The 24,099-nt window shown below is 41.4% G+C and overlaps 1 protein-coding gene across 3 annotated transcripts in view; it reads right to left on the bottom strand.

The window, feature by feature from the left end:
• The window catches only part of GRXCR2 (glutaredoxin and cysteine rich domain containing 2), a 160,415-nt gene that overhangs the window by 7,440 nt on the left and 128,876 nt on the right, over positions 1 to 24,099 (bottom strand). For all 3 annotated transcript variants that reach the window (XM_080673047.1, XM_080673049.1, XM_080673048.1), the window contains one exon: positions 5,005 to 5,399. In XM_080673047.1, coding sequence (XP_080529173.1) covers positions 5,005 to 5,399 — 395 coding nt within the window. The remainder of the gene's footprint in view (positions 1 to 5,004; positions 5,400 to 24,099) is intronic.

The following is a 24,099-nucleotide window of genomic DNA, read 5'->3' as shown; positions in this document are numbered from 1 at the left end:
TTCAACCACATACCACGGCAGCTGATGTAGGGCCAGGCATAATGAGGGCTTAAGAAGCACAAAGGAATGCTTTTTTAAAAATAAGTGTCGCTCAAACTTGTTTCTTTGCATAAATAATAATAGTATATACAATTTATTGAGCATTTATTGTTGTTATTATGATGTCAGACATTGTGCTAAGCATTTTACAAACATTACCTCACTTCTCCCCTGAACATCCCTATGAGGTAGATGCTATGGTTTCCACATTCTGCAGATGAAGGGACCAAGCCTCAGAGGGGTTAAGTGTGTCTCAAGGTCCACAAAGTTACTCAGGGTCTCTGGCTGGAATTCAAATCCAACTCTGTCTCGCTCTGAATCCATATTCTTAGCACCTACACTACACTATTCACAATCACTTTCCCAAGATCATTTTATTTTTTATATATTAATATGTTTAATATATTTATATATATTCTGTTGTAACTTGTTTGTGTTCTTTGTCTATGAAAATCTTTTTATGTCAATAAATATACTTCGACCGCATCATTATCAATAGCTCCTGCTCCCTTGCTGGATTTCTCATGTGTGCCTTAACCATTTGCTGAGGAATCACCTGGACAGTAGAAAAGCAGGGGAGTAAATGTTTAGGGATTGCTCAGCTAAGAACAGGCATTTCTTCCCAGAGCTAGGACAGCTCGCAGGGAAACACTGGATCCCAATCCCACTGTTCACCAACTGTAAGATAAAGGAGAGTCACCTGGCCTCCCAACGCCTCGGTGTGCCCATCTGTAAATGGGCTGCCATCTCGCTGGCATGCACTAACCACCAGAGACAAATGCATTACTAAAACACGGAAATGCTTCTACACTGGCTGGTCAGCAGGTGCTGTCCTGCTACTCCAGCCTCTCTCTAGGGAGCCTCTCACATCCCCCAACCAGTCATGTGAAAGTTGACTTAGGACCCTGCCCCCAACCCTTCCCTGGCTTCTGGGGGCGATTAAGCAATTAAATATTTGTACTCTCTTCCCTGAGGTTAATCATGTCATCTTCCAGGGATGGTGATCCTATGAAGAAGATATAAAACAGGGACTGCAAAAGCTGAGGTACCATGCAAAGGGTAGGCACTGCTACTGCTGTTGTTATTAAGAACTGTTCTTTTGGTCATTAGCGCATGCGCAATCATGCTACACAATCACATGCTTCGGTGGGAAATGTTCTGCCCTGCTTTTGCAGAACTGCATCAGCCAATCTATTAGATGCTCCACCGAAGCAGTCTCAATCTGGCTTGAGCCGGGGTCCAATATTCAGGTCCCCTTCCTTGAAACATCCACGGGGTTTTCAATAATTATTTATGAAGCCACAAGCTTCCTACCCGGCCCTGGTTTCCCTCCCTCTCTTCTAGGGATCGTGTGGCAGCTTCCATTTCCTACCGCTTGGTGCGCGCAGGGTTCCTGTTTCGCACTCTGGACTATCAGCTTCTGAACATCAGCAGATAAAGATGGTGGCACTTTTGGAAGGTTCCATTTCCACTTCCAGTAATAGCCGAAGAGGCTCAGTTACGAGGGAGTATTCTTCACATCTATGGCTGGTTTCTTTTTTCCAGGCAAAACTCTCAATATACTGAAAAAAATCTGCAGCCCTCTGGTTCAACCTCCTGCCTCTAAGCTGGTCAGTATCTGAGACACCCAGGACAGTCCATTTATTTTTAATGTATTCCAAAGGTGGACGGTCCCAAATCACCCTGAAGGAGTGTTTAAGTTTCAGTCACCCTGACAGCCAAGCTCTTCCTGGTGTCTAAGGAACGTCTCCGGGTGTAACTAAACTTCACATGATCTGGTTGCATCCGATTGCCTGTGAGGAACACCCACTCGTACATTATAGAGGGCCGGGATGGAGCCAGGAATTTTTTGTTTCCTTCCACGGTGCCCAGAATGGTAACCTATGTGATTGAGCCTCATAAATATCCTGATGTCAATGGCAGCGTCTGAGGCTGCTATTTGGTCACCATGAAACCCCTCCGCTGCTCCGGGTTTAAACACATCACCAGGTACAAGAAAGGCAATGGGCTTTGGAGGCAGGCAGACCTTAGTTCAAATTGTATTCAAATGTTATCTGACAGTTGTGTGAGATGTGCAACTTATTTCTTTTTTTCCAATTTGTAAAATTCTTTCTCATCAAATTATTATAAAGCTGAATTTACATATTCTGTATAAAGTGGGTTTCAGTGGATGTTACTTCTCTTCCTTCCCCTTCCATTTTTTATGAACCTTATAAGCTTCGGTCAGTTTCAATTCCTTAAAATATTTGATTGTTTATAACCACTTTATCTACCACATAAAAATTTTAAAAGCCTCAATGTTTCTTTCATAAGAACCTGGTCATTATCTCAATGGTAGGCAACATTTACAGAGCATATACAATGTTATCTCTCTTTAATCACAACAATCTTTGTAAGCAGGTACTTTTATTACCCTCATATCACAGATTATGACGTTGAAGCTCAGCTAGTTTAAGTGGCTTTGCCCAAGCTCACACGGGTAAGTGAGTAGAATGGACATCAAGTCCAGGTTTAACTGACATCAGAGCCCCCTTTTTTAAAAAAACAAAAACATTATTTTTGATGTGGTAAATATACATAACATAAAATTTACCGTTTTTACCATTTCTAAGTGGACAGTTAAGTGGCATTAAGTACTTTCACGCTGTGGTGTAACTATCATCCATCTCCAGAACTTTTCCTTAGTCCCAAACTGAAACTCCCTACCCATTAAACACTAACTCCTCCTTCTTCCCCACCTGCCCCTCCCCCAGTCCCTGGCAACCACCACTCTCCTTTCTATCTCTATAAATCTGACTACTCATATAAGTGGAATCATATGATTGTCCTTTTGTGACTTATTTCACTTAGCATAATGTCTTCCAATTCTGTCCATGTTGTAGCATGTGTCAGAATTTCTTTCCTTTTTTAAGATTGAATAATATTCCATTGTGTGTATATACAACATTTTTGACTGTCCACTCACCTACTGATGGACATTTGGGTTGTTTTCACCTTTGGGCAATTGTGGAAAAAGCTGCTATAAACCTGGGTATACAGATATCTGTTCAAGTTCAGAGCCTCTACTTTTAATTCCTGTGCTTAACTACTGCCCAATGTTGCCTCACAGCCAGTATTTCCTAGGGGTTATTTTACAATTAAGTTCACTATTGAAAAATCATGACTTCCCAGCTCTCATTCCCTTATTTTTCATAAACACCACATTGACAACTTGTTCAATGGGTGCAGGTGCATGAATTCATCCTGACCACTTTTACACGTAAAGGCTGGCTAGATTGGAATGTGGCATTTGATCAAGGCAACATAGAAAACAAGGATAACTAGACTAGGCAGGAATCTAACCCTGAACATGGCCTCTAGAGGCTGATGTTTAAATCTATCGTGACGTGCATAGCTTTATAAATCCATGCCTAATCATACATTTACATGAATGCCAAGTTTGGCATACTGACTTATGAAGGTCAAGCAGTCCAGTACTATCTACTGTGGCCTTGTATAAGGTATTGCATAAACTACAGCTTTGTAAATTCTAAATCTATGAATAAGATTTAGGTAAAATGAGGTACTGTAAGTACAAGACAGCTATGTACCTAGAACATGGCAAGCACTCAGTAAATGGTAACTATTATTATTATCATCAACATTGTTAGTAGTGATCTTCTTCTCTAAAAAGGAATATTCCATAGGACAAAGAGTATGGGGAATCAGAAGACCTGGGTTCTTACTCTGACTCTGCACCTATGACCATATTGGCTGAGTCCCTTAACAATGTGGCACCCAGTGTTCCCCAAATGCAAAATGGGAGTGATCACATTTGGCCTTTCTCCTCAAGATTGTCATGAAGACCTAATGCGATAGTAGATGATAGTGCTCTGCAATGCAGAAGCCCTCCAGGAACACGAGGGGCTATTCATTCCAGCCCCCTTTCACACCAAAAAGAAACCAGTACTCTCTTTGATAAATGTGGACATGCCCATAATTATACTCTTATCAGTGCTAGCAAGGCCAATACATTTGTCTGCTATAGATGTAGTATTTGTTCCCTTAGGAAACTAATAAAAATGATTAGAGAGTAATTATCTGAATTTCACACTTTAAAGAGGAGTATAAATCCTACTCATAAACGCTATTCATTAATAACCTGTATTTACTCTTTTTAAAGAAACACATTCGTAGTCCCACTGGCAGAGAGCATATCCACATCTCCTATGAGATTCTGGAAATCAGTGAGTACCTTTCCAGGCTCTTCTAACTTAAAAAGAAAAACCATGCCTGGGCTTTTGATTATCCATGCTACTGGAGAAGATCATTGAAATTCACAAATAAAATAAATGTTTCAAGTGAACTATTAGCTCACACTTCTTCCCCGTGTAACATTTCCTCTGGTTGATTTGTTTGCTCTTCACCATCTCTTCCCAGGACTCCACCTACCCAGTGTTCATGCTAATGAGCAATGAAAAGGCAACATAAATAAACTAACAGACAGACATTGTTTGAAAGCAGGCAGCAAGAGGGAGATGGGGAGAAAAAAATGAGCTATGGATAAACCACATGCTGAATGACTGCCTGGAGTAAAATGAACACCTCCAAACACTTAGCTCTTCCAGGAATTAAGACAACCAGTCGCTGCATCATTTTCTAAAACAGCAGTTGGGCAACCTGAAAACCACAGCACCTCTATTTAATTTACTTACTGAGGTGACCCAGCCAAAGACCCAGTGCAATTATTTTTTCTCACCCTGGATGGAATGTGAATACTATCGTGCTTATTGCACTTCTCAATAACTAATCCACAAGCATGCTATTGTTTTCCCAGAAATGTTATCCTAAGAGCAACTTCCCATTTGGTGCACCTATAGCCCTGGCTGGTACAGGAACATGAGCATAATACAAATTTGAAACGTTCAGGTGCTTCTCTAAACGCACTTTAGTCCTTAATGCTTATACCCCACACACAATACCCACCTTGTGGTCATTTGCCTTGTAATCGTTGAAGAAAGGCTGGCTGCCCGCCAATGTATAGGCATTGCCCTCTCTGAACACGCTGATCCTTTGAGCAGTCAGCTTAGGGGAGTAGGGTCGGGGCTTGGGGGCTTCCCCAGACCCGTAAACACCATCCATGGGTTCCAGGGACTCTTGGAGAAAACTGTGAGGGTATTCCTCCTTTGGCGATTCTAATTCCTGCCCATCTTCGAAGACCTGCTTCAACACTCGGCCACTGTAGGAGGAAGAGATTTTGAATCGTACTTTCCGGGGCTTGCCGTCGCTCTTCTGGTTCAGCTTCTTCTCAGGGTCCTCCATCAGCAGACACGTCCCTCTGTGGTTTCCAGGCCTCAGTGCAGCCAGTGGAACTCGGAGCTCTGAGAAAAAAGGCACTTTATTTTCTCTCCTCCTGCACATAATTAATTCAAGTCGCTGCTGGGATATACTCAGTTTACAGCAACTGACACCCACACATCAAATATTGATAGACCCTCATGCAAAGGCAGGCGATTGCAGTTTATGGAGTGGAGGGAGCATAAGACAAGATTGGGTCCCTCCTGAATCCCAAACTCACCCAGAATTCACCCAACCCTGGCTTTTCTTAACCTGAGTACGTTTATTGAGACTGAACAAGTACCAGTTCAATAAGGATCAATTACTCAATGAGTTAGCAAATGTCTTGTTATTCTTACCAACAGCCATGACCTAATAAGCATTTAATAAGTGCCAGAGATTTTTACATACATTAGCTTACTTCACCCTCATAATAACCCTACAGTGTAAGTATTATTGTCCCTTGTTTACAGAAGGGGAAGTGGGGCTCAGAGCAGTTTCCCCAATCTGCTGGATTACAGCTAAGCAAGTAAAGGGCAGGGATTTGAATTCAGTTCTAGCTGACTCCAAAACCCATGACCAGTCCACCAAGTCAAAGGTTTTCCAATTGTGTCTCATGGAATCCTAGACAAGAGGGAGCCTCCTGGACTCTGAGCCTTCTGCCTCTGTGTTAACCAGATAAGTTCCACTTTATGTCTATTTTACATAGGCAGTTTATTGCACATCGATTATACTTCAATAAAGTTTTTATTTTTTAAAGACAAAAAAAAATTTTTTCTTTGCAAGCATAGCGCTAGGCACCACTGCCTATTGCAGACAACACCTGGTAAATGCCCAACACTGTGAGACCGTCCTTGGAATGACTATCGGAGAAGCATGAAACGTGGGGCTTGAGAATGACAGTCCTACAATCTGGTTTAGGAAACAGACCTAACACATATAAAATAGCCTCCTGCTTAGGGAAAGGAGCAAGCAGTCCACTGCTGACACCCAGCATAACTATTCTGGGAAGAAAGTGGTCCCTGAGGGGACAAGGATGAAAGAAGAAGGCTCGTAAAGGAAAGGGCCCTTGGGTTGGGTCTAAAAGGATGGGTTGAAGAGCTGGGATGGTTTTGCTAATGATATCATTTACTGCATTGTCCAAACTGTCTTCTCAAACTCCTGTGGCCATTCCTAGGAATTCTATCACCACTCCTTTCACCCACCCCAGCACCCTAGCCCTAGGTCAAGTCCTCATCGCTTCTGTTTTCAAAGTTGCAGCAGCCTCCTAATGACTTTCCCACCCATCCGCAAGTCCATTCTCCACCCTGAATACAGAGCGGGTTCCAAAACACAACTCTGCGAATGTCAGTCTCCTGCATAACAAGTCCTGACCCCTCCTTTCAGTGGGCAAGGTTCCTCAAAACCTAACCCTACCTTCCTTTCCAGCCTGGTCCTCTTCACTCTTCCAAATGCTGCCTGCGATTGGAGTTCCGGGCACACGGACAAGCTCATCTGTTTCTTAGAACCACCAGTTTTTGTCTTTTATCCAGTACTCTGACTTCTCATTGGAATGTCAAACTTCCCCTCCTCCTTGAAGTCACAACCCAAATGTCACCACTTCTGGGAAGCCTTCCTCCCTGCCTCAGGAAGAATGCCATGGAATGCTGGATCTACCACCATCCAGAGCTTGTTGTTTTCTTTACCATTCTTGTGGTTCCCTCCCCTTACCCCCGCCCCACTAAGCTGAGAGCTTCATAGAGTCAGAAGCTGTCTTTACCATTTCTCTATTCCGAGTGTTTATCAAAGCACCTGGTACGTAATAGAAATCAGGTAAGAATTGTTGAATGGATGACTTCTAGGTGAGAGAAATAAAATAAAACTTTTGGAAGAGGAGTTACACATATTTTGTGGATAATAGTGAAGAGGTAGGATCAGAAAGCTGTCAAGAAAAAGATCTATATTTCTACTAAATAGGAGGGGTTTCACTATGATAAAACCCCGGTGTAATCAACACAAGAAATAGGTTAAACACACACACACACACACACACACACACACACACACACACACACGCAGCATCTCTTAAAAAAACAAAGGTATGCTCTTCATAACATCAGAAGATACATTCCTCTAGCTTCCCCAGGAAGCAGGGCCAGCCCTGATGTACCGTGAATGCTTTACAGGAGACTGGAACCTGTATCTCTCAGCGCTTAGGACAACCAAGTGGGCCCCAAGGCTTCCAGGCAGTCAGTCACCTGTGACTGCATCAGCCTTGTTATTCCAGAGTAGAGAACAAATATCATTGTTTGCTATGTATGCCACCCCATGAAAAAGATTGGGAAGCCCTAAAAAAGAGAATGTTTTCTTCTATTCATCCCAGAAACCGGTAGGAATAAATGACCAATAAGTCTATCTTCATCTGGAAGGATCAGTGAGCGGACTTCCATTCACAGCTACCTGTCAAACAGGCATTTTCAATTGCCCAAGAAATGAAAACCATTAACAAAGGCAGCCTTTAAGAAGAGTAGACTTCAACCAGAGCCTGTGCACTCGTGCATTTGCACAATCATGCTTCTGCCACCTTGAAGACTGATACGTTAAAATTAAGTTAGAAATATCGACACAATTGAATTAAACGGGATCCTGACTATGAAAAAAGAATCATTTCATTATCTGAAGAAAGCAAAAGCTGGAAATGAGATTTCCAAGTAACATTTGTTCTATAGGTTTTATTTGTTTGTTTGTTTTTAAATATATTTTATTGATTTTTCTACAGAGAGGAAGGGAGAGGGATAGAGAGCTAGAAACATCGATGAGAGAGAAACATCAATCAGCTGCCTCCTGCACACCCCCTACTGGGGATGTGCCCGCAACCAAGGTACATGCCCTTGACCGGAATCGAACCTGGGACCCTTTAATCCGCAGGCTGACGCTCTATCCACTGAGCCAAACCTGCTAGGGCTGTTCTATAGTTTTTTTAGGCCTTGTTCTATAGTTTTATGTTTACAACAGACTCTGAGTGAGCCAGACCAAAATCACGAGAAGTTCTGAAAGAATCATACTTCTTGATAATTTTTAGATGTTAGTGTTTTCAGAATAGTTCCAAAAGGAGGATATAATTGCTAAATTGAAAGCAATTCTGGTAGCACGATGAAAAGCCTTAAAAATGTTTATTTCTTGAACCTTACAAAGACAGAAAAAACTGCATAAATCGGAAGAAATAATGTCAAAACATTAACATTGATTGCAATGGGTGAAAGTGTTAGGGGCAGAAAGAGAATATTGGGGACCAGCTACAATTATAATATTAATCATGCTTTGTTAATAACTGTGATGGTTCTGTTCTCATTAGAGAAAGCACATTCTAACTGACTGGGAGTTGTACGCCCTGGGACATGGGAGCCAACGTCGGAATGCAGCCCAGCCTCCTGACCCGAGAACTGCATATCATTATGGAGAGAGTTACAACCTCGTGGCTGAGACAATCTAGTCCCGGAAGCACCCGCCCTTTACAACCCCCAGCCTCTATTGCTTGTAATCTGGTCCCAGGAGCCGCTCTCTGCGACCCTGACAGCCCACGTGACTTGTAACCTGTAATGCTTATCCCGTGCCTGCTTCCCCGTGCCTGTAATTCCTACTTTCCCATGTAATCTTTGCCTTCTACCCAATATAAGCAGCTGGCTTATAGGGAGAGGCAGAGCAGATTATTATGGATGACCTGCTGCTCTCCCACACTGCCAGCATTATTGGAATAAACGCTTAAATATTCAATCCTTTCTCTCCTTAACTGGCTGAAGTAGTGACAGGCAGCCCGGACCCCTTGGTTGTCCAGTTACAAAAGGTACTGAATTGTTTCTTTCCCAGTTTCATTATATTTTTAATTGTCTATGATAAGCTTATCTTACTTTGATAATCAAGGAAAAAATAAATGAAAAAAAATCCATCCCTTTCAACCCAATAATTTCTCTTAAGGAGATTTTTCTTTTTCCATTTTATAAGTTTGAGCAAAAATCAATTCAAATTGGGCAGCACCAAACCAGAGGTGGTTAGGAGTGCTCTGTCAGCAGGAGCTGAGAGAGAGACTTTTACAGAGAAAAAGGAATGCAAAGTAAGGAAATTACCGATTGGCTACAGTTTAAAGCCTAGTTGGTTGTTTGTGATGGGTTATTCTTAGTATTTTGATTTTGTAACCATGAGGTACCTACAGACCTAGATTTGGGTTTGCCAAAATCAAAACTTTAAGATTTTGGTAGATCACCATGGTATTAGAGCCACTTCAGTTTAATGGCCTCCTTGTTTAATTAACTTAATAACCCTCCCCCCTTTTTTGGTCATCCTCTCCTACATGAGAGATGGTCCAAAAATTTGGTATTAGTGCCACTCTCAGTCACCATCAGAGTGAAAGTGTTCTTGTCTCATTGGGAAATGCACAGAGTATGATGTCAGATCCGTGGAAAAATTGTTCTTGCTGTTTAACTCATTGTTAAAGTTATTTCTGTTTCTCCAAGTGCAGTGAGACCACCTGATGTACTGCTGATGGTTGCAAGAAATGCACTTGAGACCTCTGAGCAAATACAGCATACTAGGGAGACTACAATAACTATTAGGGAGAGAATGCCAAGAGACTTAAGGATACTCCTTAGCCAGGGCCCCCCAGGAACCACACCAGTTCGTAGCAAATAATCAAAAAATGTAAAAAAAAAAGTGCCTGACACGGAGTCAACCCTGTCCATTTATAAACTTTTATCTTACTTGCATTCATTTAATTTCCTTGTTTTTTATTTGTTTGTTTGTTTTATTAATCCTCACCCAAGGATATTTTTCCATTGATTTTTAGGGAAAGTGGAAGAGAGAGGGAAAGACAGAGAGAAGCATTGATGTGAGAGAAACAAATTAATTAGTTGCCTCCTGCACGAGCCCCAACCAGGGCCTGGACTGAGGAGGAAGGAGCCTGCAACCAAGGTATGTGCCCTTGACCTGAATAGAACCTGGGAACCTTTGGTCCGCAGGGCGATGCTCTATCCACCGAGCAAACCCAGCTAGGGCTCCTTGTTCTTAACAATTCTGTTTAGATTACTCATGAAAATTTGTGAAACATTAAAAAGCTAACCATCATTTTAAGTTATTTATTTATTTACTTGCTGACAAATTCAATAACAGAGATATCATGAACTTATTTGACTTTTAATAAACCTGAGTAGAATAAAAATATTACATTTAATGGTATTAATTCTAATGACATGCCTGTTTTAATTAAACCAACAAGCTTAAACTAACTTTTATTTACCAACTAGATGTCCAGTGCACAAATTCGTGCACCAGTGGGGTCCCTTGGCCTGGCCTGCGGAATCGGGCCGAAACTGACTCTCTGACATCCCCTGAGGGGTCCCAAATTGCAAGTGGGTGCAGGCCAGGCCGAGGGACCCCACTAGTGCACAATTGGGGCTGGGGAGGGATGTGGGAGGTTGGCCAGCTGGGCAGGGACCGAGGGAGGGCTCCAGGGTGTGTCTGGCCCATCTCGCTCAGTCCTGATTGGCCGGACCCCAGCAGCAAGCTAACCTACTGGTTGGAGCATCTGCCCCCTGGTGGTCAGTGCATGTCATATCAACTGATCCACCAGCCGACTGTCTGCCCCTGGTGGTCAGTGCATATCTTAGAGAGTGGTTGAGCGGCCTTAGCATATCATTAGCATATTATGCTTTGACTGGTTGAATGGCCAATCGGACGACCAGACACTTAGCATATTAGGCTTTCATTATATAGGATGATTTATCCTAGATCACATGCACTTGAAAAACAGTTGGGTTAGTTTGCATATTTCTAAGAGTATATTTGATTTATATATATTGCTTGTTTGTCTTGAAGCCAATTAAATAGAGTTCTTTACAAATTAATTTTGGCAATACCACCTGGAGGTAGAAAATATCACACATCTATAAAATACGTACACAGACATCCATAAACATACACACAGGAGCAGAGATCTTACAGCTTTTGTTTTTACACTTTAGCAAAAAGACAGGTGTGATAACGCAGAACTCATTTATAAAACAACAGTTTTATCCCAATTGTGTTTCTGGCATATAGAACAAGTTAAGACAGCTTAAACTTCAAGCAACATTTGTGGAAAAAAACTTTTAAGATTTTTCATTCACCTAATTTTCAAATAGCTTCTTATTGTTTTCTTTTTGTGATCAGAACTATATCCCTGAAGTTTGCATTTCAAGAAATGGCTCTGTGTTCCTAGAGAAGACCAGGTAGAACATTTGCATCTCAAAGGCACAGAGAAAGTATATAATCTCTCCAAGAAGGGCTCCCCACCAGCAACCCGAAATCCAGGTCTACAGTATTTGCTAGCCTTTGAGATGAACAGAGGAGATTTGGGGATTACTAGAAAGAATAGGTGAGCTCTGGATTCTTTCTAGAGCCAAATTTCTGTTTTTATAAAGACTCTATTTGTAAGCCAAGTGTAATTGTTTTTAATTCCTTGAAGAATTGGGTTGCAGCCTGAATGATATCAAGAGGCTGACCCAGCCATCCAACTACAATTGTCCTCAGTTTGCTTCTTTATACCAGGGCGGTCTCCAACTAATGGAAATCAAAAGAGGGTCAAAGATATGGTGCTGGAGGGAGACTAGACTATGGGTGGTGAGCACACAATGCAATAGACAGGTGATATGTTATAGAACTATACACTTTAAACTTATTCTGTGTTATTAACCAATGTCAGCCTAATAAATTTAATTTGTAAAAAAGATTCCTATGATCTAGATTTACAGCTGTGTTTCCTTGGAATGTTTTAGTAAAACCTTCCATAATGGCTTCAGAATGTTTTTCTTTCCCTCTAGGTATCAGTATTATTTTAGCTTAAGGGAGAAGGTTTTAAAAAGAAGCTCCTATCAGGCTCTGAATATCAGCATCCAATTTGACCAACATCTGACCATAGAGCTACTTGAAAAAAAAAAAATCTTTTCCAATATCTTGTCAGGTTTCACTGGGACAAACAGTAAACATTCCTTGCAGTATTGAACAACCCCATAAACACAAAAGGCATCTCCAAAGAGGATCCAGAGCTACTCCCAAAGATAAGCACAAGAAAGAAGGAAAGACTTGGACAATTCCTCTGAGAGCTGCAATAGTCAGTAGGACCCAAGACTAAAATGGAGTGCAACCCACATTTCTGTCCAGCAGTATTTGGGGGGCACCCAACCTGATGGTTGCCAGGCAAAGTACTCAGGTCACAAAACGAGATAGACAAGAAGACAACAGCTGTCCCTGGGAGAGAGGATCGATAACTAATGTTTTTCCTGCCAATCGGAATTTGGAAAGGAAGAGACGTGAGATTTCCCCTTCCTCTCTCACCCAAGCACCACCGATGGAGATCTGGGCGAGCTGACTTGGGTGAGAATTCTTGACCTTTGCTGGCTTCTGCCAGTTTTCCCAGGAAAACGTCTGCTGACTCTGGAGAGAGTGGGGTGGCCTAGGTGGTCTCACACTAGCCACCAAACACTGAGGCCTCACACTAGACCCGTCCAGTTTAAGTTGGAACCAGTCCAACCTGGACCCAGTTCGGTTTCTAAGTCGGATCCAATCAAACTCTGACAAAAAGGAATGCTCAAAGAAAGTCTAAAAGCTCATAACTCAAAAGCTGCAGAGTAGGATCCAGGGTCTAAGGGGCTTACACACAACCGCCAGTAGCAGCAAGAGAACACCGACTCAGGAGCTCAATGGCACCTACATCTGGTGGCTAATTGCTCCTGGGGCTGTTGGGGGCCTCCTGCAGTGCAGTGCCCTCTACTAACACCAGAACTGTTAAAAGACAGAAGAAGGAATGTTAAATACTTTAAGAGTTTATTTGACCAAAAATTGATCAAATCGGGCAGTGCCAAACCAGAAGTGGTTAGGAGCACTCCCAAGGAAATAAATTTAAATGGAGAAATATATTTATATTGATAAATATGTTCTCCAGAATATTATTCATATAGCAAAAACACTGAAAAAAAACTTCAATGTTCAACAGCTGGAAATTTACAATGTAAAATATTCCATGGTCATTTTTTAAAGATTCACAAAGAGTTTGAAATAATATGCAAAAGTATTTATATACAAATACGTGGGGAAAGGTATAACATAATTTTTTGGTCCTGTGATTTAGAATTCAGTTTGTAAAATTGTATAGGAGAAAAAGACTCAAATTTAAATACATTAAAATGTTAACAATGATTCTAAGTAGGTGATTAGTGGGTTTTTTCATACTTTTATATATATTTCTAAATGTCTGAAAATTAGCTAATATTGATCTTAATATTAGAAAACACAATATTTTTAAAGTAAACTGTGCCTAACATTTTAAAGTACAGATGAATTTATGCAATTTGCTGGAGAAAATTAAATCTTCAAACTTCTATCATTTTTCCTCTGGTTGAGTTCAAATAATAAGAAATCATACTTTTTATTAAAAATATTTTTTTCAGTCCATTTCAATACAGAAAGAAGGGACTTTGACTTAAATCAAACTTAAAGTAGAATCACTTACTCAGGACTGTGCCCAATTGCAGAAAATTTTGATGGGTCATTGAAAGTAGAAATTACTTACACAAGCATGTCAAACTCGCGGCCTGCCGGTCGCATGTAGTCCACAATGAATATTTTTGCAGCCCAGCCAATATAACAGTATATAAGAAACGTTTTAATAAAAATTTCATCACTTAATTTTTACAATATCCTGTTATACATAATTATTAAAATAACGAACTGCAACATTCGCTAATGACCGATTACTATAATCGTGTTGCATTCATTTCCCTTACGCGCCTTACATGCAGGTGCACCATTTCTCTCCACTAATACTAGCAGCGAATATTTTAGCAGCTGATTGCCATGTCATTAGTCTTGTACTGACTTGTGTGGCGTGAGCAACACGAAATATTTCACTTTTGGAGAACAAGAAAAATAGGTTTATTTGCGTTATGCTTATTAATTTGTGCAGTTATTCAGTGTCTGGTAAATTAATGTTCAAAAAATATTAATTTTTATTAAAATGTTTTATTATTATATGTTAACTATTACTCATTTATTTCAGCCCTTTGTATTCAGCATGTCTCCATCAAAATAAACCTATGTTTCTATGAAAATTGAAGCTTTCCTTTTGCGGCCCACATAAACTTAAACCTTGTTTATTTGGCCCGTGTTAGCCTTTGAGTTTGACATGCCTGACTTACATAAACAAAATCACTCAATTTATAAGCTCATTTTGGGGCTCATAACTTTTAAAAATTTTTATCTTTATTGTTGCAAGTATTACAGATGTCTCCTCCCTGTCCCCCATTAGCCGCCTCTACCCTTTTCTCGTCCTTCCCCAGGCCTTCCCCACACCATTGTCTGTCCATGGGCTATGCATATCTACACTAATAAAAGAGAAAGATGCAAATTGACCGTACCTCCACTATGCCCACCAGCCATTCAGGAGTATGCAAATTAACCTGACAAAGATGGCGGTGGCCCCGCCCCCCAGCCACTCCAGGCCTGTGGGAGTCGGAAAAGTCGGGCACCAGCGCCTGAGGCTGGCTGCAGCCAGGGAGACAAAGAAGCCGCCTGCCCCGTTATCCCAGGCCGCAGCCAGCTGTAGAAGCCGCCTGCCCCACATCCTCCCACCCCATGTCCTGGGGGAGATGGAGAAACCGAGCCCCAGTGCCTGAGGCTGGCTGCGGCCCAGGAGACAAAGAAGCCACCTGCCCCGTGACCCCAGGCCGTAGCTAGCTACAGAAGCCTCACGTCCACCTGCCCCATGTCCTGGGGGAGATAGAGAAACCGGGTGCCAGCGCCTGAGGCTGGCTACAGCCTGGAAGATGGAGAAGCCGCCCACCCCACAGTCCCGGGCACTAGCACTTGCGGCTGCAGCCCAGGCAAAGCCACCTGTCAACCATCCCCTGCAGCTGCAGCTGGCCAGGCACCTATGGCTGACCAGAGGGAGAGAATCCCGGATCCCGGGTGCCTGTGGTTAGCTGGAGGAGGGAATCCTGGGTCCTAGGTGCGGGGCCAAGGCATAGGTGGTTAGGGGCAATCAAGTCAGCAGGGGAGCAGTTAGGAGCCAGCAGTTCTGGATTGTGAGAGGGATGTCCGACTACCGGTTATCCCCTGAGGGTGCAGGCCGGGCTGAGGGACACCCTCCCCCCCGCCCCGTGCACAAATTTTGTGCACCGGGCCACTAGTATGCATATAAATTCATTGGTTAATCTCTTCTCATCCCCCCGCCTTCCCTCTGAGATACATCAGTCTGTTGCATGCTTCAATGTCTCTAGATCTTTTTTTTTTTTTTAAGCTCTCATCTCATGGAAATCTAGCCCAGTGATTAGACTTAGTCTCCCTGATGATGGACAAACTGACATTCTGTGTGATGCTTCGTTTACAGATGAGGTGTCTGACCAGGAACATTTTTGATGATGGAAGGCACTGTTACAATTAAACTGGGACAGGAGGTAAACAGGAATAAATAATAAATTATTTGTAGGTGTTCTGGCCAAAAATGTTTAATATTCATCTAATTAAGACATTAGATCTAACTTTTACTTTACAGAAAGCACAGGGAGCTAGAAGAATGAGCTAAATAACCCCAAGAGGAAACAATCAAATGGATGAACAAAGCCATTATGTAGACATCCTACAAGACAACTGGTCTCACCAAAAGTCAATATCCTGGGAGAAAATGTTGAGACGAGAGGAACATTCTAGCTCTAAAGTTATAACCAAATATAATATATGAACCTTGATTGGTTCCTAGAAAAATTGACTCTAGAGTATCAGATGCAACTAGAGAATTATTGTTAATTTTCTTAGGCAAAATAATGCTATGTGATTATATGAGATAATGTCCTTTCTATAAGAACTACACACTGAAATATTTAAGGTGAGGTGTCATGATGCCTGCAATGTACTATGAAAAAATTATGTATGCATATATACGAAGTAAAAATGGGAAAATGTTAACAATTCTTGATGGTTGTTTATTATACTATTCTTCCCCTTTTTTAACATTTGAAATGTTTGTAATAAAAATTGGAAGCAAATAATGCATTACAAAAATATTCACAGATATCTAGATTTGCTTCTCTACATTTTGACTCTCACCCTAGTGTATTCTGAATCTTCTTAGAAGTAAAATTTGTATCCTATCCCTTCTGAGGTCATTTACTGGACTTTCTTTTTATGTGTACTTTGGGATTTGGGAGGTTATATTAGATATGTGTCTTGATGGAAAAAAAAAAGTGCAATTATTGCAAATTGAGTATGAACATTATCCTTTAGCGATCTTTCCACATCTATCATTTCTAATCAGAGTAAGGCTTATAAATTAAACATATCCTTTTAATCTACTCATACATTACTGTACAGAGAGAGTGCACGTGTGTGTGTGTGTGTGTTTGTGTGTGCATTTAAACCCCAGTCTGGCATTTCCTTTTGAAATATTGTTATGGCAGAAAAATTATTTTAATTATTGATCATTTGTAGAGGGTTGTGAGAGTTCATGGGACTTTATAAAAAAACATGAAAAACAAAATCTAAATTTACCATGCCCCCACCTATTCCACCACCAATCAAAATAGAAATTTACAAGCCAATGGTTTAAGAGACTGTCATATCCCATGTCACCATTTTTTCCCCAAGGTTGCTTAAGCTCCTTCAGGAGTGGGTTTTTCGTTATGGATCTCGGTGATATGGGACAGTCTGGTGGCTTGTCCAACTTGTCTCCCCCCCAGGTCACATGACAATGTGATGACAAGTCAGTCCATTCAAAGTGTGGGATCAAGGAGCTCTGACTAGAAGGTAGGACATTTTTTCTTGTGCCATCATTTCCCAAAGTATGAACCACACAGCTAATAGTTATTTCTTGAAAAAAAATCCTAATAAGTTTGGGAAAAGTTGGGTTAAGCTAAGTTAAACTGATTTCTTTGTTGCAAGACTTCCCAGAATGTTAAGTATGCTAATGTACTTTGTCAATCTTGACTTGGGGATACACCATTTCCAAAAAGGAGTAGAGGTGACTTACAAAAAAATGTTTTTATTGTTGGAATTCTATTTCATAGAATCAGGGTTCTGAGAAACATAGTCTTGGCGATGCTGTCCTAAGATGCTTACCTGCTTAAAAGTTCTCCCCACCTCCCACTCCCACCTGCTTCATAGTGAAAAACAGCTGCTGCTATTGAGCATTTGCTATATAGGAGAAAGGTATTTTACAGATAGGAAGACTGGAAACTGAAGCTCAGAGAGGTTAAGTTATCTGCCCAGGGCCCTGCAGCCATGAAATGTCAGTCGTTTTCCTTGCCCAGGTCTGAGCCCAAAATTCATGCTTCTCACCATTAATAATGCTTCACTCACATCATCAATTTGACTACTTGGGAATAATAGCCAATTCCTTAAAAGTGGGACAGAAAATGCTTTTAATCCATCTATTCATAATCTAGATCCCATAACAGACTCTGGATATGTGAGGCTTCTCCATGGCTAGGTTGTAACTTAGCTACCAGTGAGGTTGGTTCTCTACGCTATGCCTCAGAGGAGACCCCACAGATAGCTTTGAAATTTAACCACCTGCATTATCTGTAAATCACTGGAATGGAGAGATAAGCCATCTTCCTTGTACTTTGAAATGCCTTTTCCTCATTGCCTCCGAGCTGAGCTGGCACAAGTCTTTGTATCACAGGCCAAATCTCCCACGTCAGAATGTAAAGGGAAGGTTCCCAGAGGACCCAGCAGAGGGTAAGGGTAGTGGAAAAACATCAACCGTGCCAGGTACCACAGGCCAAAATCTGGGACTCCATTAAATAATAATCACTTGGGATAATTCTACCATCGCAAAGACCCTGTCCCTGCAGCCCCTGGTGTGCTGGCTAGAGAATAAAAAACTAATTTTTCTAACTCCTCTCACTTCTGACAGAAAGAAAGAAGAGGTCCCAGAGGCCATGAAACTTTGGTCCTGAGTTTTCTCTACTCCAGCACTCTCCAGTAGAAAAAAAAACCCACATATATATTTTTAAATTTCCAGAAACAACATTAAAAAAGCAAAAAGAATCAAGTGAAATTCATTTTAATAATATTTAATTCAATCTAGCCAAACCTTTATCATTTCAACATGTAACCCAACATAACAATAGTATTCATATGATATTCTGTATTCCTTTTTGCCTACTCAATCTTCAAACTCCTATTTATCTTTTATACTTAGAGCATTTCAGTTAGGTCACTAAACTTTCTACTAGAAATATTTTATCTGCATTCAGATTTCATGAATTTTATCATTGACAAAGTAGATTCACATACCCAAGTTGTTCCAATCATACTTAAAAGTTTTCCAGTAACTGAATTGAGCATCAGTTTAAAATGCATATGTAAATTAAATCAAAAGTTTAGTTCTTAAGTTGCACTAGCCAAATTTCAAGGCTCAGTATTAGAACAGCTAGTGCAAAAGTTCTTATTGGTGTCGGTAGCGCCCCCTACAGGGCATTGTGGCCATGTGTGGAAACACTTATTTTTCAGTACTGTTCTCACAATGAATGAACACCACAGACATCAATGGTGAGACACCAGGGATGTGGACATCCTGCAACATAAAGGACAGTACAGCACAACAAGAAATTATCCCACACCTCTGATTCTCCCACAGGTAAAACACATGTTTGTAATTATCTAGCTAGAACCTGTTTGTTAGTTGGTGGTTGTTTGGTTGTTTTATTGGTGCAAGTAAGGCACTTTTCTTCAGTATACAATACATTGGGGGGGACTGAAAATGCATATAAATTAAGGGAGTTTATACTTGTATTTATTCAGAACTCTACCAAGAATTGTCTACCATTCTGGACAATTACTTCACGGCTAAAATGCTGCTGCTGCATCAGACAGCACCTGTAGCTGTCGTGTTCACAGGGGTCCTAGACATAGGCACAGCATCTGACTAGTTCATGGTATCTTCTAGGGAAATCACACCCAAGCATTTGCTATTAAAATACGTGTTTTATTATCAATGACTTGCCCTTTATTTCTCTTTATATTAGAGCAAGGATGTTGTATGGTTTTTGAAGTTATATTTGTAGGTGAACTATTTAATCTATTATTCCAGAATAATAAAGAGGTGTTATGAAATTGCTGCTACTAAAACCCTGCAAAGTGTCTGATGGGTTGAGAATCACTGCTTCAGAAAGCAGCAAGGCTAGTTCAAGCCGTTGAATACTGCCACCTGCAGGGAAGAAAGAGAACTGAGGCTGCGTCCCACAACGAACTAGAAATTGGCTGAATGACTCCAGAGGACAGGAAAGAGCTGCTACAAATAAACAAATATGTACTTTGCACCTCCTAATTCCTAAGCACTTTGCTCGAAGGTAGGGCTACAGCTGTGACACAAACAAGTATGGCTCTGCTCCCAAGGAGCTCACAGTCTAGTGTGAGAAAGTTTGTGGGTCTGGGGAGGTGCAGATCAGGTCAAGGGGGCAAGAACAATCAGCTGGTCAGAGACTTTAATGGCCTGCTGGTCAAGCCTCTCTACCAGCAGCTTGTCCAGGTTAGTGGGAAAATGCAACAAGAGTGCTATATTTTCTGCGCATATATTTAATTATTTTTTCAAAATGTATACCAACTAAAAAAACCTATATAAAAACTTATACAAGCAATAGATGAATATAGCCTTGTATTTGACATGTGGTATAATTTTCTGGGCCTCTGTTTCCTCATCTCTAAAATCATCAGTTGACTAAACAAACTCTAAAGTCTCCTTCAGAAATGAACATCCTATAACTCTCTCTCTCTGGTAGTGAGGGGAAGGAAGAGAATGATGCACACAGTGAACACGAAGAATCTGGCCTCCTACCTAGATTTAGTGATTTGTCAGAGGCCACAATTGACACTCAACTGTTGCTCATGCAGGGAAAGCCATTTTTTGCCTGAGGAAACAAAACGTTCTGGGAAATTTCACAAAAATTGCTCTTAAATTGCCAAAAGAGCCACAAATTCAGATCAAGCAGAGCATTACATGAAGCCAGAGGTCTCAGATGTTGTCTGTAAGTACCTCTCCCCTATGAAAATTTTATGAAAGTTCAGAGACTTTCCTGGGCTGCCTGGTTTCAACAACGAAAGGCCAAGGAGCATGTGTGACTGGAGCTGAGTTCAGTCTGACTGAGTCCAAACTCAGGGAGCAAACTGTGTGCAAACATGGGTCTCTGCCCAGAGTCTCAAGTCCAAAGAAAAAGTCTGGACTGAAGTTATAAATCTGCTCCAAGCCCAGAGGAAGATCACAGGGAGCTCCAGCCTCCTCGATGACAACGGTGAGGTTGCTCTTGCTGCTGTATGTGTCTTCTGTCCCGTCCTCTTCCTCCCATGTGTAACTGTAATTGCTTTCAAGGCAGTGAGCTCAGATGTGTTTTCCTCCAGTCTCAGAGTTGACTCTATATTCTAACAATCTTATCCAAGAAAAGGGTTGCTGTTTTTTTAAGTTTTTCAACTTTAAAGTTTAGCTCAAGAAATCCAAGAAGGTAGGAATGACCATGGTCAAAAAAACAAACAAAAACTCACTCACTAGCAACTAAGTTTTTTACCTGAGAAGTCTCCTGGAAATTCCTGGAACGGACACAAGGAGGAGCAACACAAGCAGAGAGTGAGCTGGGGCCACAGGTGGCTGAGGAGGTGTCAATTCAGAATCCTGGTGGATTTCAAGATGAATACTGAAATGTTCTGACAATTTTTCCACTCAAAATAGGAACAATGAATATGGAGGAAGGTTTTAGATGTTAATAGAAATGGTATTAAGGAAGAAAATTGAACCTATTGTTTTGCACACAGCTGGATCTACTGAAGGAAATTCAGTGTGTATTTCTGAGGGTTCCTTTCAAAATATGCTTACTTCTAATACGCAAAAACTCCAGAGAGTCACAGTGTAGGGAAAAGACTTAAGGATTGGGGATCAGAAGATCTGGCTTCTAGCTCCAGCTCTACAGCAAATCATTGATTTCCAAATGTCACATTCTAAAATACAGAGTCTAAGATCACCCACAGTTGGTAGGAAGTGGAAGAAAGACAATGTGCATGGTAATGGCAGACCCAGAAGCCTGGAGAGCTACCACACACAGGGACTGGGCCAAGGCACCTGCTGGGGCACTGTTCTAGGGCTTGTGCCTCTGGAAGATGTGGGGTAAGGATGAGGGCTTTGGAAGAAAGGCATCTGGATTCAAATCCCAACTCTGGGTGACCCTGAGCAACCTACTTGCCCTCTCTGCACTCAGTGATCTTATCTGCAAAATGGGGATTATAATGTTTCTTGCCTTATTAAGAAGGTTATCAAGAAGGTTAAATAAGATATTAGATATGCAGCACTTAGCAAGGCACCCTATATATAATAAGTATTGATAGTTATTAGCATGTATTGCTATTATGTGTAATTCTCATCACAAGGCTGTGAGGTGTGTAGTCCTTGTTACTGCTGTGTTATAGCTGTCAAATTAGAGTGATTGATAACTTGTCCAAGGTCACACTGCTCGTGCATAATGAGCATCGCTGGTAAGTAATAAAGAATGTGGAAATGTTAATTATTTGTATTTTCCTGTTTGGAAGGGAATGAAGCGTCTTTTTGGTTGTTTCCTAATGTTGAGCTCATTTCAGGAGCAGGGCTTCCCTCTTCTGGTTCTCGGCTTGAGAGGCTATGAACATCCATTTCTGTGCAGCTACCTCCACCCAGACAGCACTTTTCACTCCCATTTCCAATTTTCAGAGACGTCTTTCCTGACCACCAGCCTAAAACAGTCCCCACCACCCACCCCCATCAGAGTAGCTCCCTATAACATTGCCCTGTTCCATCTTCTTTGCAGAAGTAATTAACTTGCTCAGTTGGTTACTGTCTTTCTCTTCCTACCAGAAAGTAAGTTCCTTGAGGACAAGGACTCTGGCCTCTGCCCCACTCAATCCCCAATGCCTGGAATAGAGCCTAGCACACAGATGCTCAATAAATGGAAGATGAAGGCCTGAGTAATAACAATTCTCTCTGCCTAGCTGAGCCTTCTGACCATGACCTCACTTTACTCCTATAAACCTTTTTCAATAGTCTTCTGTCTTAGATCTATCCACAAATGACAAAGGAGTTGGGATAAATATTCTGGCTCCCCCATCAATTTCCCTCTCCTGCACATTTACAAGGCTATCAGGACAGGACGATCAGACATGATCTTCTCCTCTCCCAGAGGCTGGTGCTAAATTGTGAGGATTAACGAGATTCCCATTGCTCTCACTCATTCTAGATAGCACATGGTGGCTGAACCAATATTGGGACTCATATTGTACATCGAAGTTCATTTCATTCCTTTGCAGTTGTACCTACAAGCGAGTCTCTGTCAAGTTTGTTTTAATAACATCATTCCAGAGGGAAAATGCCAACTGAGTTCATTACTAAAATAAATTGAAATTACACAAGAGGCGTCCAACTTTATCTTCTGAAACTAGGAAGCTGATCATAAATTAACAAGCATTGAAACACATGCCGTCTCTCGCTGGAAGGTAAGAGTCTCTTGCCCAGCACCCCCACACCGCAGCTTGACCTTTGTGAATCCAAGTCACCCTCCCCACTAACCAAGCAAAGAGGGCCTTGTTGCTCAGAGGTTTTCTTTTTCCTCCTTTCCAATAACTTCCCCGCTGTCCATAAAAGTAATATAAGTATTAATAATTAAACAATAATATATCAACTCTATACTCTTCACTGTTGCCACGTCGGGAATACATGGTAACAAGTAACTATACTTCCTACCTATAATCTAGTGGGGCAGACAACACAAAACACAATAAAGCAATTCACTGTAGATTGTGAAAAGTGCTATGAAGGGAACTCATGCAGGGCTGAGGCCAAGGGACCTACTTTAGATAAAGCAGTTAAGATTTAAGCTAACTTTTAAATAATAATGCCAGCTACATGAAATGTGTGTGCATACCTATTTGTGCATCCACCTGTCCATCAAAAGCCACATCTCCATTCTGTGGATGAGCAAATCAAGGCTCTGGGAGGTTTGTCAAATTTGCCCTACATTTTCTCATTTTTTTGTGAGAAGAGGGAAATTTTATGTGGCCTTATACTGGTCCAGCCCAAAGAGTCTCATTTGGGGACAACTGCCTCAAAAAAAAAAAAAAATCATTGTGGATTCACAAAATTATGATTATTTACTCAACCAACAGACATTTACTGAGCACCTTTTACGTAGCAGGCTCTATGCTGTTCTCTCCAGATGTGTTTCCTGTCCTAGCGGAGTCTGTTGGACATCGGAAGAGTTGGTTTTAGAAGCAAGCCATGGACCAAGGAAAATCAAGGGATTAACTGCAGAACAGACCTGTTCAGAGGTTTATTACTAACCTGATGGAGCTAGTGATTACGGGCAACCTGACATTGAACAGCAGTTCAACTGAGCGTAAAGACTGGGAGTGCCACACAGGAGATCATATCTGAGACAGGATGGGTGGCCACTCCTCTTCTTGGGGGGGAGAAGGGGGAGGCTTCTATGGGAGGTGGGGCTTCCAGCATAACTTAATCAGAGGAAACTAAGTTTTGGAGCAACTTCAGCTGTGTCGACACCTAAACAAGCAGCACTCCCTATAGCCTGTGTTTAGTGTCATATCTCTTCCCTCCTTTTTCCTGGTCATTTCAGTTCGTCTAAATGGGGATTCAAAGGTTAGAGAATCCCTTGGTAGGAGATCTTAGACCTAAAGATAAAAATCTTGATCCTAGGTAAGAAGATTTAAAAA

Source organism: Plecotus auritus (assembly GCF_963455305.1).
Source record: "Plecotus auritus genome assembly, chromosome: 6".
NCBI lineage: Eukaryota > Metazoa > Chordata > Mammalia > Chiroptera > Vespertilionidae > Plecotus > Plecotus auritus.
Note: the sequence above shows the minus strand (reverse complement) of the source record. Positions and strands in the feature narration are given on the sequence as shown.